At 40.1% G+C, this 13,412-nt stretch overlaps 1 protein-coding gene across 2 annotated transcripts in view; it reads left to right on the top strand.

Annotated features, from left to right (window-relative positions):
* The window catches only part of LOC117558269 (copine-8), a 102,874-nt gene extending 90,809 nt beyond the window's left edge, over positions 1–12,065 (top strand). For both annotated transcript variants that reach the window (XM_034234323.1, XM_034234324.1), the window contains 3 exons: positions 1,871–1,928; positions 2,633–2,706; positions 8,062–12,065. In XM_034234323.1, coding sequence (XP_034090214.1) covers positions 1,871–1,928; positions 2,633–2,706; positions 8,062–8,250 — 321 coding nt within the window. In that variant the 3' untranslated portion in view covers positions 8,251–12,065. The remainder of the gene's footprint in view (positions 1–1,870; positions 1,929–2,632; positions 2,707–8,061) is intronic.
* Positions 12,066–13,412: the final 1,347 nt, after the last annotated feature.

Genomic DNA, 13,412 nt, shown 5'->3' with positions numbered 1-13,412 from the left:
TTTTCCTTTTCAATAACCTTAATTCAGTAATTTGTATATATTGTTCTCACACAGTACCTTGTGCATTTAAGGCCCCGTCCACACGGAGACGAAAACGAACCGACGTCGATATCAAAAAAGTATTCCGTCCACACGGAATCGGCTCAAGAAACGTGTCCATCCACACGAGACCGCTCGACCCGCTGGAGACGCTGTAGTACATATGCCGGGCCTGTAAGTGGCGCTGTACTTCCGCCAAAAAATACACCAAAAGCAGTGAATAAGACCCCCTGAGCATGGTTGCCATGGTTGCCTGGTTGCCCTTCTGGTTATTCTCCGTGGTGGATTTAGCAACATGTAGTTCATGTAGTTCTCCATGTCCACTTGTTGCTGATGGTTGTGGTAGAGGAGCTGTAGATGTTGCACTAACATCTGTATCATGGTCAGTAGCGTCTGGAGCACTAACGCAACCCTGTGATCCACCATTGTTGTTGTCGTTGGCGAAACGCATCAGCAATGACGCGGGGGTGAGCAGGAGAGGTGGGGAGAGGCGGGGCTATGATCGTTTAGGGCGTACACACGGTGCCGCAAGCGTTACGTTACCAGACCTTCCCACTTTGGGATGCGTTATCGTTTGAGGGCTCCGTTTCCGCGGTTCCGTTACGGCCTCGTGTGGATGAACCGTCCATACGATAAAGAACTATAGCGGATAACACCCGTTTCATCTCCGTGTGGACGGGGTCTAAATCAAATGTATACTTTAATTTCTTTGTTAACTTGTAATGTAAATAATACACAATGTTTACATTTAGTTACAAAATGTATTTACTGTTGATTTTGTATTTTATATAACTTTTAATTAAAGAGCAATGCCTTGTCTACATGTCGCTGTGACACATTTCTCAACCTGGGATCAATACAAGTATATTGAATCTTATCTAAAAAGAGAATAAGCTGAAAGGATGTCCTTCAATACATTTACAAAAACTCCTCACTGATTGAACTTCATTTTGTGTTTTACACAAAACATGCAATACAATGGAGACAGCTGCTGTTTAGATAAAACCTGTTATTGTGTGTGTAAATGACCTCTAAAGGAGGATTGTGTATGCTTGTCTGTGTGTAGACTGTTCCATTATTCTACATGAATGAAATCAACAAAGAAAGTCATTAGTTATTTTCTCTCCCTCTTAAAAAAAAAAAGGGAAATATAAAGTGATGGCAGCCTTTTACTTTTATTTTGTGTTTGCTGTGCTGCCCTCACTTTTGACAGCATGCTATTGGCCCTCCGTCCGTCCCCTCCATCACTGTCACTGTTCCAGAGCACGATGCACAATGCAAACAAAGTGAACAGCAGCATTTTTTGTGAAGGCAGTGATCCATCTCAGGCCTTTTGAAAGCAGGGAGGTTGAGAATAGTGAAATGTTGAGGGAGAAATGTAGGCTGAGAGAGAGGAGAAGGAGGCGGAGATGAACAAAAATTGGAGTGGAAAGAAAACCCTTACCGAGGGGAGTGAAAAATAAACAAGATGTTTTGATAAGATCATCTATTGCTCTGAGGTCAACCCATTACTCAATATACGCCGAACACACACGCCCACCCTTTCAAATACCCGCTTTGTGACACACACACACACACAAACACATGTCATTTATAGGCTGTCAGCGAGTTCTGGCCGTGTTGTTGATTCCCTCGTCTCTAATATTATTCATTGTGAAGCCTCGACCCACGCGGCGTTGCGTGAGGTGCTGCAGAAAACACACACGCTTACACATACGCTGTGTACTACACATGTTGACAAGATCTTCTCCTTCCTATTAGTTGCATCACCCTACAGGGAAGAAAGTTTTCTCAGAAGAGTTTTCAAATATGTTCCTCTCCTCTCCTGCAGGCCTCCTGTCTGCCGATGTCAATTATTATCGTGGGGGTGGGGCCCGCAGAATTCGATGGTGAGTATGAAGGCATGAACACGATTAAAATCAAACACCAATTTTCGTTGGACAAAATACACCGATGTCGACAATATTGTACACTGAAAAACTGAAACATTGACTTTAATTAAATGTATTCTGTTGTATTATGTTAACAGATTTCACATAGCTGTATTAAGTTGGTTGAAAGCAATAATATGAAGTTTAAATACAAAAATATTAGGTTCAACTTAATATTATTGCTTCCAACTCACCTAATACAGTAATGTGAAATCTGTGGACATAATACATTTAATTAAAGTCAACGCTTCAGTTTTTTCAGTGTAGGGTTGACCATTGATGCTTTCACAAATCATTCGCAAAGAAGGGAATTTTGATGAATAATGATCAGTAACTAGGATTTAATGACTAAGTAGGGAAAGGCAAGTCAAGAACAGATGTAACAATCTGGTAAATTCAGGAAATGACAACATTTTACTGAAAATGCAGCCTTTCAAACCAGAAAAAAACACGTATAAAGTTATCCAACATCAAAAAACCCATCTGGTCTTATATCCCGATATATTGCCCAGCCCTGCTTCTGAGTAATGTTCATATATAATAAACTTCTGTAAACTCTTTAGAATCTGGCCGAAATTAGCTCTATCTTCTGAGATATTCAGTTTTTTACTGGCAGTGACAACAGTGAGAAATAATGTGTGGGTTTTTCTTCTTCTCCTCAGCCATGGTTGAGTTGGACGGCGATGAAATCAGGATCTCATCCAGAGGGAGATACGCTGAGAGGGACATTGTTCAGGTACATAATCCTTCCTTTGTCTCAAACCAGCCCCCCCAACTGCTGTCTCATTATTGTCTGATAACAGTAATCCAAAATGAAAACACGTCCAAGTTTACAAATGAGCTCTGCCTCGCGATCCTTCATCACTTTTTTCAGATGTTATCCTTAATTAGTTTTTGTAAAACTGATACTTGCTGTATTTTGAAAACCAGTACTGTTAAAATCAAGGCAGGAAAAAAATGACTTCACAGCTCCGGGGTAAATAATATGTGCTGAGCCTCCCTTTATCTGAGTAATGTTTACAATGTGCTTGAAGACAGCCCCTAGCTTTGCTCCATAGTAATATGCTTAACTGATTGATTAAAAGCACAAAACTGAAATAATAATAGCAGACTGAAAGAGTTTCTTATCACGTCACTTAAAGCTTATTTTCCCAAACAAAATTACAATTAAATCAAGTAGACACACAGTAAGCCTGAGAGCCGAAGGACATTTGCCCACTTTGCCTGGCTGGTAGAGAATAGCACAGCCTTAAAGCTGCTGCCAGTCATCTTGATCTCTCGAAGGCACAATGAGCAGCATTTGTCGGTTGTTGTTTTATAAACACAACATTCAAAGTTGCCTGTGAATGCCAGATTCCCTCTTAAGTTTGTGTTTGGGTGTTTCACCTCTCTATACTTGCTGTGTTCGCCATTTCCATGGTTTCCTATTGGATCCATGCTTACGACCTGGGACCTGGTCTCTACATTATTTAAAATGAGAGATGTCCTAACAACAGCAAAATAAGAAAATTCAGACACAAGGCTAGTGATTATTAAGAGGGATTTTTAATGAGTCTTTACATGATATTTATGAAAATCGTAATCATTGTGCGAAAGTATAAAAACCTGTTTATTGACATTTCGATGCTGGACAATGTAAGACTTTCAGGAAGACATTCCCCCCAAAATCACAACTTGAGAGGATTATTTGGAAGTGTTGAAGGATTTTTGTACAAACCTGTTCAATATGAACGCCTTAAAAAAGCATTTGCCCAGGCTTTTCATATTTTTTGGTGCAGACACCTGGTCATCTTGACCTCATGCTGCACCCCAGATAAACAAATGCACCACACACATACACAGAGAGATAATGGTGTCTACCCAGTATCTACGGAGAGTCTGCTTATTTTCTGTATCTGTGTGTTTTTAAAGTGTATGAACTGAGACCTCAGCTGAACCCCGGCCTACAGGGCAGCTCAGCTACTGATTGGAAAACAGTCACAAAGACCATGAATTTATTCAAAAATACAACAATATGCTACTTAAAAGTACAATATTGCTATGATTGGCTGCTCATAATCTAAACTATGATTAGTTTCTAGTCATTCCTTCAGCCTGTCAATCATCCGTCTTCATCCCTTTTCATGAAGTCCTTTTGTATCAACGTTTGTTTTGCTGAAAGGGATCAGCCCACAAAGACAATTATTCCTTTTCACACTCGTATCACCCCCTGGCACCAAAGCAAAAAGAAGAAATGCAAACATGCAGAGTGAGCCGTTTGTTTGTTGCGGGTGCCACACAGTAAAGTCACACTCTTCTCCGTGACCCTTATTCCAACGCAGTCATATTTTGCTCCCTCAGCCCATAGCCGCATTCACACCGCAGGACTTTCCCTGGTACTTTGGTTCTTTAGTTCCGTTAGTACCAATAATGTTGCGTTCACACCGCCGGGACTACTCAGTGCCGGGAACTCTTTTGGCCATTTTCAGTCCCTGCTAGAGAGGTGGTACGAACCTGGTGATAAAAGAGTGCCAATTTCTATTCTATGTCTATTGGCTGGGCGAATTGCAAACCACGCCCCGTTAGACTCTGAATTTTTTTTGTTAGGCAGCCATTTTTTTCCTCGCTACAAAACCACATCCACACCTGAGCGAGTAGTTTTTTGTACTTTAAAGCAGTTATGACCACACGTACTACAACACCAGAGCGGTGGAATGATGAGGAAGTGTCGGCGCTTCTGGCAATTTACTCCGAGGACGGGATGCAGCAGCTTCTACAGAAAGCAGTTCCCAACTCCAAATGTTTTGAGCGATGTTCGCAAAAGCTACTTGAGCTGGGAATCGTGCACAGTGCACACGGATGCCGGGTAAAAATAAATAAACTCAGGCAGGACTATAAAAAAATTAAAGACCACAATAATAAGAGTGGTAACGATTTTCTATTGTTATTATATATATATATATATATAGGCTATTGCCACTGTTTTTTAATACTGACACCTAACTTGCACTAAGTTGTGTCTGCTGTTATATATATTGCCACTGTTACATTGTTTTGAAACTACTTACACTTTATTTTACATTTCACACTTTTATTTAACTTCAATTTACATGCATACGACACACCTGGAACAGCGTGATGCCGTTATTGTTATGTCTTGACTGTGCAATAAAACAAACAAACTGGCGAAGCTTTATTTATTGTGTCCCACCCCAAATGTGCAGAATAGAAGAATGTGAGAGCAGACAGGTGTCGGTGGTTGAATGTATCTACAATGCTGCAACCTTGTGCAGCAATGGCAGGGGCAGAAACACAAGTCTTACACACATAAACACAAGTCATTTATCATGTCATTTGTTTTAGATAAATAAGGGAAAAACACCAAACAAGGGTTAATGTTCTTTTCCAAAATCAGCCTGAGGGGGTAATATATAATAAATACATAAAGATAAAGTCCATTGTTATAATGGGGTATTTTATTTGTAAATTACCCTTATTACCCTTATGAACTCCATCATGTCTGAGGTCGGAAAGTAAACAAACGCCTCATACAGCGGGTGGGCTTTATACCCCCTCCCTCCCCCCCCCCCCCCCCCCCCCGTGTAGTTCTTCTTCTCTCGTTTTTTTTTTTACTCGCCGTGAAGTGGTTTTGCGGCCTGCCAGTAAACCCAGAGAAGAAGAAGACGAAGTGACGTCAGCGTAATCTTGCCTCGGAAAGTACTGCGGTGTGAATGCGATTGGCACTAGCCCCCTGGCGGATTCAGTGCCGTGGCACTAAAGTACGGCAAGTCCTGCGGTGTGAAAGCGGCTCATGTTAGCTAGTGAGGCGCGCTCGTTAGCTGGCTCTTTAACAAGCTGAAGAAGACACACACACATACGCTGCACTGGAGGAGGTGGTGTCAAACTAAGTTTCACCTCTGGAACATTACACCAGTTCTGCCTACAGATTCTCATTATCAGCCAGCTAATAACCCGTTCTGACTTGGCGAGGGTTACATTTCGCAGCCAGGGCTTCCAGTACAAATCGGCCTCTCATGTGGGCTTGTGATCAGGTCAATTAAAAAGTCTTATACCTTTTCTCATTAGTCAGGCAATATCTATGTAAGAGCATACAACCTTTGGTAAGGTAAGTGAAATACGCCAGCAGTTCTTTCACTACAGCAGGTGGATTAGCATTGTAAAGAGGACAGCAGTCTGTAAATAATGAGTCACAGCTGATGGTTCGTGAGGAAAATATTGAAATGCATATTATATGTGAGTCTGAATGTGTATGTCAGTTTACCGCCTGTTTTGAAGTGAAGTGGCACTATCTGTAGCTCTGTCTTTAATGAAACTGTTGACCTACATGAGATCTAAGTCGCATTCGTAACAAGCTTTTTGGTCTCATCACAGTCTAACCTCTGCCTCTATCTCTTTGTTAGCAGGAATATAGAAAAAACTACTCTCAATTTGCATTAAACTTTGTGGAAGGGTGAAGCATTAGCCAAGTTTTTTTAACAGATTTTAATCACTTGGAAGAGGCAGGCATTATTTTTCACTTGGCAGAGGTCTGCCCTTCCAGTTTCATTGCACTTAATAACTGAGCTTTATTAAGATGAAAATAGGACCCAAGTTGTTATAAAATAGATGTATTTATGTGTTATTGAGTCCAAAATAACTTAGCTGTGATTAAATCAAGAACAGCAATTAATTCACATGTTCTGCGGCACATTTTTCATTATACCTAACATAAAAATGATGTCAGCGAGTTTCAAACTGTCTGTTTTTACAGATATTAAGCACTGACATTGGAAGGGGAATCAACATTAACTTGGTCTTGGTATATAGCTGCTGGCTCTGTGCCTATCATGTACATTTTAAATATTTAAGCTGTTTAATTTCACACCCCAGCAGCGCCAATGGCATCAACCAGTTTTAAAACATAATATTCTGGCTAAATAAAGCATGTCACTAAATTGCACATTCTTTGTTTCCACTTTAACCGCTAATTTCTCTGACCTTATGGATCAGATTTTTCTCCATGTACTGTTCAGTAGAAGTCTTTGACATTCACATCCTCCAGTTCACCAGACAACCAGACACCAGCGTTTCATTTCAGAAAATAGGTCTTAATTAGGAGAGGCTCTCTTGTCTGTAGCAATAATCCTGCAGCATTCAAATGATATTTTTTCTCCCCACTGTTTCTGCTCCATTACATCATTCTGTTTTTAATCTTCTTTCCAATCTTTGTTCTTTGTCTGTTTTCTTTGTCTGCCATTTTTCTGCAACATTCTGTAAATCTCTAATTGTTCTCCCCCAACTGTGATCATTTCCCGTCAGTGTTTTCTCCTCTCCTCCTCGTCTTAATTAACCATTCTCTAAAACCGAGGTTGACAAATTCATACAATACAATACAAGGGACTGTTGATTTTGCCAGTGACATTACAACTGTCTTAAGAAGATTGTATTAGCTGTGATTGAGATAATTGAGATAATTAGAAAAGAAAATTAAGAAAAGACGTAATCAGATTACTGTTACAAAAAGCGGGATTACTTGCAGGACTACAATGTATCAATAAACACCCATGTATTATAGGTAGACGTACTGCCTGAATTTAATTTTTGCTTTTCATTTAGGTTACTTACATTTTATTTTTTTTAATGCAGTAAGTGGACACCTGGATTATTATAGCAAAAATGTACTTTGCTTTTCATTTATATGTTAAACTAAAACACTTTTTGTAAATTCTACTATTCTGAAGGTCTAGCCTAAATTTAAGAGGACACATTTTTGATCCTAAATACAGTATCTTGATTTCTTCTTTTCTAAGAAAACATTGTTCTGTTGCCTTACATTATACACTTCAGTAAAAAACATCGTATTGGTATTCCTTTTCTTTCATTGTTTTGCATTGCATTTGATGTTGACGCAATCCAAAATATACGGAAAGTAATCAGGTTAAACTCCTTTAATATTGTGATACTTAGTTTATGTTACAGATTCCTTTTTTTTTTTTTTTTTTAAAGTAACCCTCCCAACGCTGTACACACACGATATTGTGCTAGAAGTTTGGCAGCAGCTTCTGGACTGTAGATTTGCCCATTTACCTCCCCTTCCTCCCCTCTCCCTCAGTTCGTCCCGTTCAGAGACTACATCGACCGGACGGGGAACCACATCCTGAGCATGGCACGGCTCGCCAAAGACGTCTTGGCCGAGATCCCCGACCAGTTCCTCTCCTACATGAGGACCCGCGGGATCAAGCCGTCCCCAGCGCCGCCTCCCTACACGCCGCCGGGGCAGCCCATACAGACCCAGATATGAGGAGCCGAGGAGAATCATGTTTCTGAGTCGGGGGTTAGCTGAACCCACCGTGCAAAATACTTCCAATCTCCCTCGAGCCGCTCTCTAATGCCTTGTCGTCGTGGATCACGGTGTTTTTTTCTCGTGTTCAGGAAGCTGCATGTCGGGCCAGGAGAGTGTGCTTTGGAGGACAGGAAAAGCCAATGAGAGTCTGTTTACTTCCACTGTTAAGCATTCCTGTTAATGTCTGGAATTTTGTTTTTTTGATAGAGTTGGAAGAGACTGAATGCTCCCTGGGAGGATGAGAAGGAATGAATGAAGGACAGCTTTGGAAACATTATCAAGAGAATGTCTCCAGACAAATCAAAGGAATCACTTGATCTTTTTTCCTGTAAATAACCGGACATGTGTTCTTTCTCTTATCTCTCTCCGACTCACTCATTGTTTACAGTAAACGCTAACAAGGATTTTTACTGTTGATACTTTTATATTCACACAGTTTCTATATGAAGCTTGATATATTCTCTCTCTCTCTCTCTCTCTCTCTCTCTCTCTCTCTCATCTCTCTCTCTCTCTCTCTCTCTCTCTCTCTCTCTCTCTCTCTCTCTCTCTCTCTCTCTCTCTCTCTCTCTCTCTCTCTCTCTCTGGTGTCAGGTAGCAGCAGTGCAGGTCCTGGTAGCTCTTCTGTACCGTGCTGTACCGTACTCTATTCTTGTGTTTCTATTAACCTTTTTGCATGAGTGTAGCCTCGGTCAAGTGCATGCATATACTGTAGTATCCCTGCACTACCTCTTCTACCCATTTGTCTGTCTGTCTGTGGGGGGGGTGAGTGTGTGTCTGCCTGTATCTCCATTAGTCACCTCCCCCTCTCTGTCTGACTGCACTGCTCTCAGGTCCGTCTATACATCTCCCTTTTGCAGCTTTTCTTCCAGTCTTTAGTCTTCACTTAGCTGGGTTTCCATTAAAAAATGTCACACAAGTTAGGGTATTAATGATTTCTGAATGCATGACTCTCTCTCTCTCTCTCTCTCTCTCTCTATCTCTATCTCTATCTATCTCTATCTCTCTCTCTCTCTCTCTCTCTCTCTCTCTCTCTCTCTCTCTCTCTCTCTCTCTCTCTTTCTATCTGTGTCTATGTTCTCCTCCAAACTGCCTTGGCAATATGATGCCCACGTGCCCAAGGGTTTCGTCTCATTGTGTCGTCCAACACCACGTCCCCGTCCCACGTTTAAAACGACAACAGCTGCTCTCAAACTGAATACGGTTTGAGCATCAAGAGCCCAGTAGTAAAAAATGCAGAGAAAAACACACCTTTTTCCCTATGTTGGCTTTTTGTTCCACTTTTTGCATTGTGTACTTTTTATTGCACCTTTATCTTTGATATAGCTTTTAAAACCTTTTTTTTTTATGACGTGTATTCTTTATGTGCCAACCATGTGTAAGAGGATGATTTGTGTGATTCACTGAGGTTGTCTTTATCATTTGTTCTAAATGATGCATGAAGAGGTCTGTTTTTGGCATGAATGTTGAGGGACTGTTCAGTGTTTCAAAGAGTGGATGTGTTAATGAGATTTGTGAAAAAACATTAGATTAAATGTTTGAAATGTCTCCGGTCATGATTGAATTACATGCAATTTAAGCATTGCAGTGATGTTAAAGCTTCCCTGTAATTTTGTTGTATCAACACCCTACAGTCTTAAATTATAGCACAAACATTATCATTATTTATTTTTTAATTACTGTAAACCTCATGATCATCCCATAATCTGCTGATTACTCTGATGTCTTATCAATAGAGACTTTTCATCTATTATCAATCCAACACTAGTTACAGACATTTTGAGTTTGTTTCAAAAGCAAATGTGTCTTTGATATACAATGTATGTGCCGTGTTGCTGCTACCGGCTGCACTCAGGTCTATTGCATAATTTTGGCCATTTTTCCAGCAGTGAAAATTAACATTGTGGCTCGAATTTAGGAAAAAAACATGGAAAGTCACACTATCAACCCAGACAAGACACTACGCACCTTAACTGACATTTTCTACCTTTTCTTTGAAATCTTACATCGCTGCTTTCTCTAGCTTGATATAGGTTAATCAATCTTTACAGTCCCCTCCTGTGTAGCCACTGTAGCAAAATTGGACTAACTGTGTGTTTGCTTAGCTAGTGGAGTCGTGTTCCTGCAGCCACCCACTGTGTTCACAGCGTAGCGCGGCACATCATTAGGACTGCAGGTCATTCTACGCAGGTCATTACTGCCTCAGCAGATACACTGTACAACTGTTAGGGATCCAGCACTGCGGGGGTCAAACAAGACATTTCTTAGAGTCAGCTAAGTGTTTGATGTTAGTGCTTGGTGACAGCTTAGCATACATCCCTTCTGGTGGAGACACATTTCTATACGAAGACTTTTTAAAAAGCCTGTTGATATAGCCACTGTTAACACTAATTACGGCTACGGGGTTAAATATTTAACAGCTGTTATTTGATTGGTTCAATGAGAATATTCTACTCATCAATGTAATTGCTATATTACTGGTAAAATGTAAATTTCTGAATCAAACTGACTGATTTGTCAGGAAAACTCTGTCTAAAGTTAGCTATCATTAGCTAGGCATCTAGCTAACATTAGCCACTGTAAGCTAGCATACATTCCAGACCAAGAAAAGCTGTAGTGCCAGTGAAATGTATTGCTTATGTATTCAACTATGTAAGAGGAAGAATGTAATTTCTTCTTTCAAAAGTCTCAGATATCTTTTTAAAGATGATCCCAACAAAAACAAGAGAGAAAGGTAACGGGAAATGTACTCAACTTGTTGACACCTTCAATGAAGCTGCTTCCTATACATGTATTTATAAAATCTTTCAAATTAGAATTGGCTGACCAGATTTAAACCTGGGAGTTGTTGTTACATGGTGGACCTTTTTATAAAAACAGCCTACAGGATGTCCCTGTCTTGCCATTTGAATGGCTAACTACCTCCTGTTTCAAGTCACATGTTCTTCAGCAAATCCATTTCAGGGTAGGAAAATACATCTCTTACGTCATGCTCATCTTGCCATAATTAATTACAACAATCATAGTTGTTATTATTTTGACTTAAAATGTTGGCCTTTCTTTACTTTCATACAAACACATTATTGCCATAGTCATTGGTGCCTTTTATTTTCTGTTGGTCTGCTTTGTGTGAACAGAAATTATTAGTTAAACTCATTAACTTTGCCCCTAAAAGTGTGTGTATGGGTGTGCATGCCTTTGATATAAATATTCTTTGTGCGTGTGAGCAAGTGTGTGTGTGCGTGCCTATGTGTGGCACCTTTTTATAAGAGTGTTTTAATAGACAATGTGAGGTGTTAACACACATAAGATCTTTGTTTACTAAAGCTATCCAAATAATATATATTGTATGCTCGTCATATCTTCTTAATAACGTGCACTATGTTTGCATGTACAGTTTTACAAAGGATGCACCAGTTCCTTTTGTTGAAAACTGGTTGTTTTGAAATATAAAAATCTATATGATAATTAACTGTACAAAATGGCCTTAAATCTTTCACAGATTTTCTTGGAATTGTGCGATGCCTTCTTCGGAAAAATGAATTGTTTTGATGAATTAATTGTTATATATTTTGTGTCAGTGTTTCTATTGCTTTTTAGTGGATTTTCTTTGCACAAGTTGAGTTATGGAAAAAATAATGATCTTGTACTTTTTTGAAAACGTGATTATTAATCAGAGAAAGCATGGCTGAATTACTGCTTGTCTGATAATATATAATAGATGACTATTTCTGTATCAAACTGGATTTTTAAATAAATATTCATATCAAACACAATCATTGCTGGAGTTAAGTATCTTGAAATACCTCTTTTCATATTTGTTTCCATTCTTTAGGTTTTCTAAGCAGAAAGCAACACGTGCTTAACGCCGCTGCAAAACCTAAACCTGTAATAGTTATCACTCAGATTTACCACCCAATCCTATGTATATGTGTCAACATTTCCGAGAGTAATTGGCACATGTTTTAATAGGCGAAAAGTAACACTTAATGCTCTGTCACACAAAACGATTAGAGAAAGATCTGTTTGTCTGTCGGGGGTTGATGGGATTCTTCGTCAACACTCAAAAGCTCAGCAAGTACTTTGACAGGTGCTGAGATCCCTGATTTTCAGATGTCATGATTCATCTTGTTTTTGTTAGCATTTTAGGAAATTGTCAGTCTCACTCCTGCCACTCAGGTTACAGAGTTCCCTGCAGCAGTGTCTGCCTTCCTTCTATGAGAGAGCTTACTTACTTACTTACTTGAACTTACTTACTTGAACTTACTTAAAATAGCAATAGCTGGGAGTGGGGAAGTAGCTTTGCTTAGCTTAGCCTAGCATTAAAGGCTTGGGAAAACAGCTAGCTCTGGCTCTTGATACAGTTATACAAATACACCTACCAGCATTAATAAAGCTACTATTAACCTCTGTGGTTGTTAAGAGCTTTAAAAGGTTATAGAAGTGTATTTTTTTAACTTTTGTGAAAGCCAGGCTAATACCCCAACTGCGTCAAGTCTTCATGCTAACAGCTAACAAGCTCTCTGCTCTAGCGTAATACTAAAGGGCAATATAATAGTATCTCAACTTACTCTTTGAATGAAAGAGTTTTTCACAAAATAAAATCTTTCTTACTTTCTTTAAATGCAGCATTTATACATTTATATAATACCCTATGTGTTCAGTGCAATTTTCCAAACTCACATTGGTTTCTCTACAGCATCTCTGTATATAGTATGTGTATTCACTCTCTGTCCTAAACGGCTTGTTGGATCTCCTGCCCCCCTCCCTATGAGCCCAGTGTGCTCTGATTGGTCAGCTCGCCCACTCTGATGAGTCCACCACCGTTACAGCGGAACATCAGTGATTATGTGTTACAATGGCGTTTGTTAGCAATCAGAAAATGACAAACAGATGAGAATGCTGCGTGGGGTCTGGGTGCCGTGTTGGCGGGACGTTGCGGGGCTCGCTGCTGGAGCAGACAGTGTGAGCTGGCTTGCTGCGGGGGATCTGCGAGACACAGCTAAACCCAGCTTGAACCCAGCCCGAGCACCCCCCCCCCCCCCCCCCCCACACACACACACACACACACACACACACACACACACACACACACCACACACACACACACACACACACACACA

The sequence above is a fragment of the Gymnodraco acuticeps genome, unplaced genomic scaffold (genome assembly GCF_902827175.1).
Source record: "Gymnodraco acuticeps unplaced genomic scaffold, fGymAcu1.1, whole genome shotgun sequence".
Classification (NCBI taxonomy): Eukaryota; Metazoa; Chordata; class Actinopteri; order Perciformes; family Bathydraconidae; genus Gymnodraco; species Gymnodraco acuticeps.
This window is presented reverse-complemented; position numbering and strand designations above follow the sequence as displayed.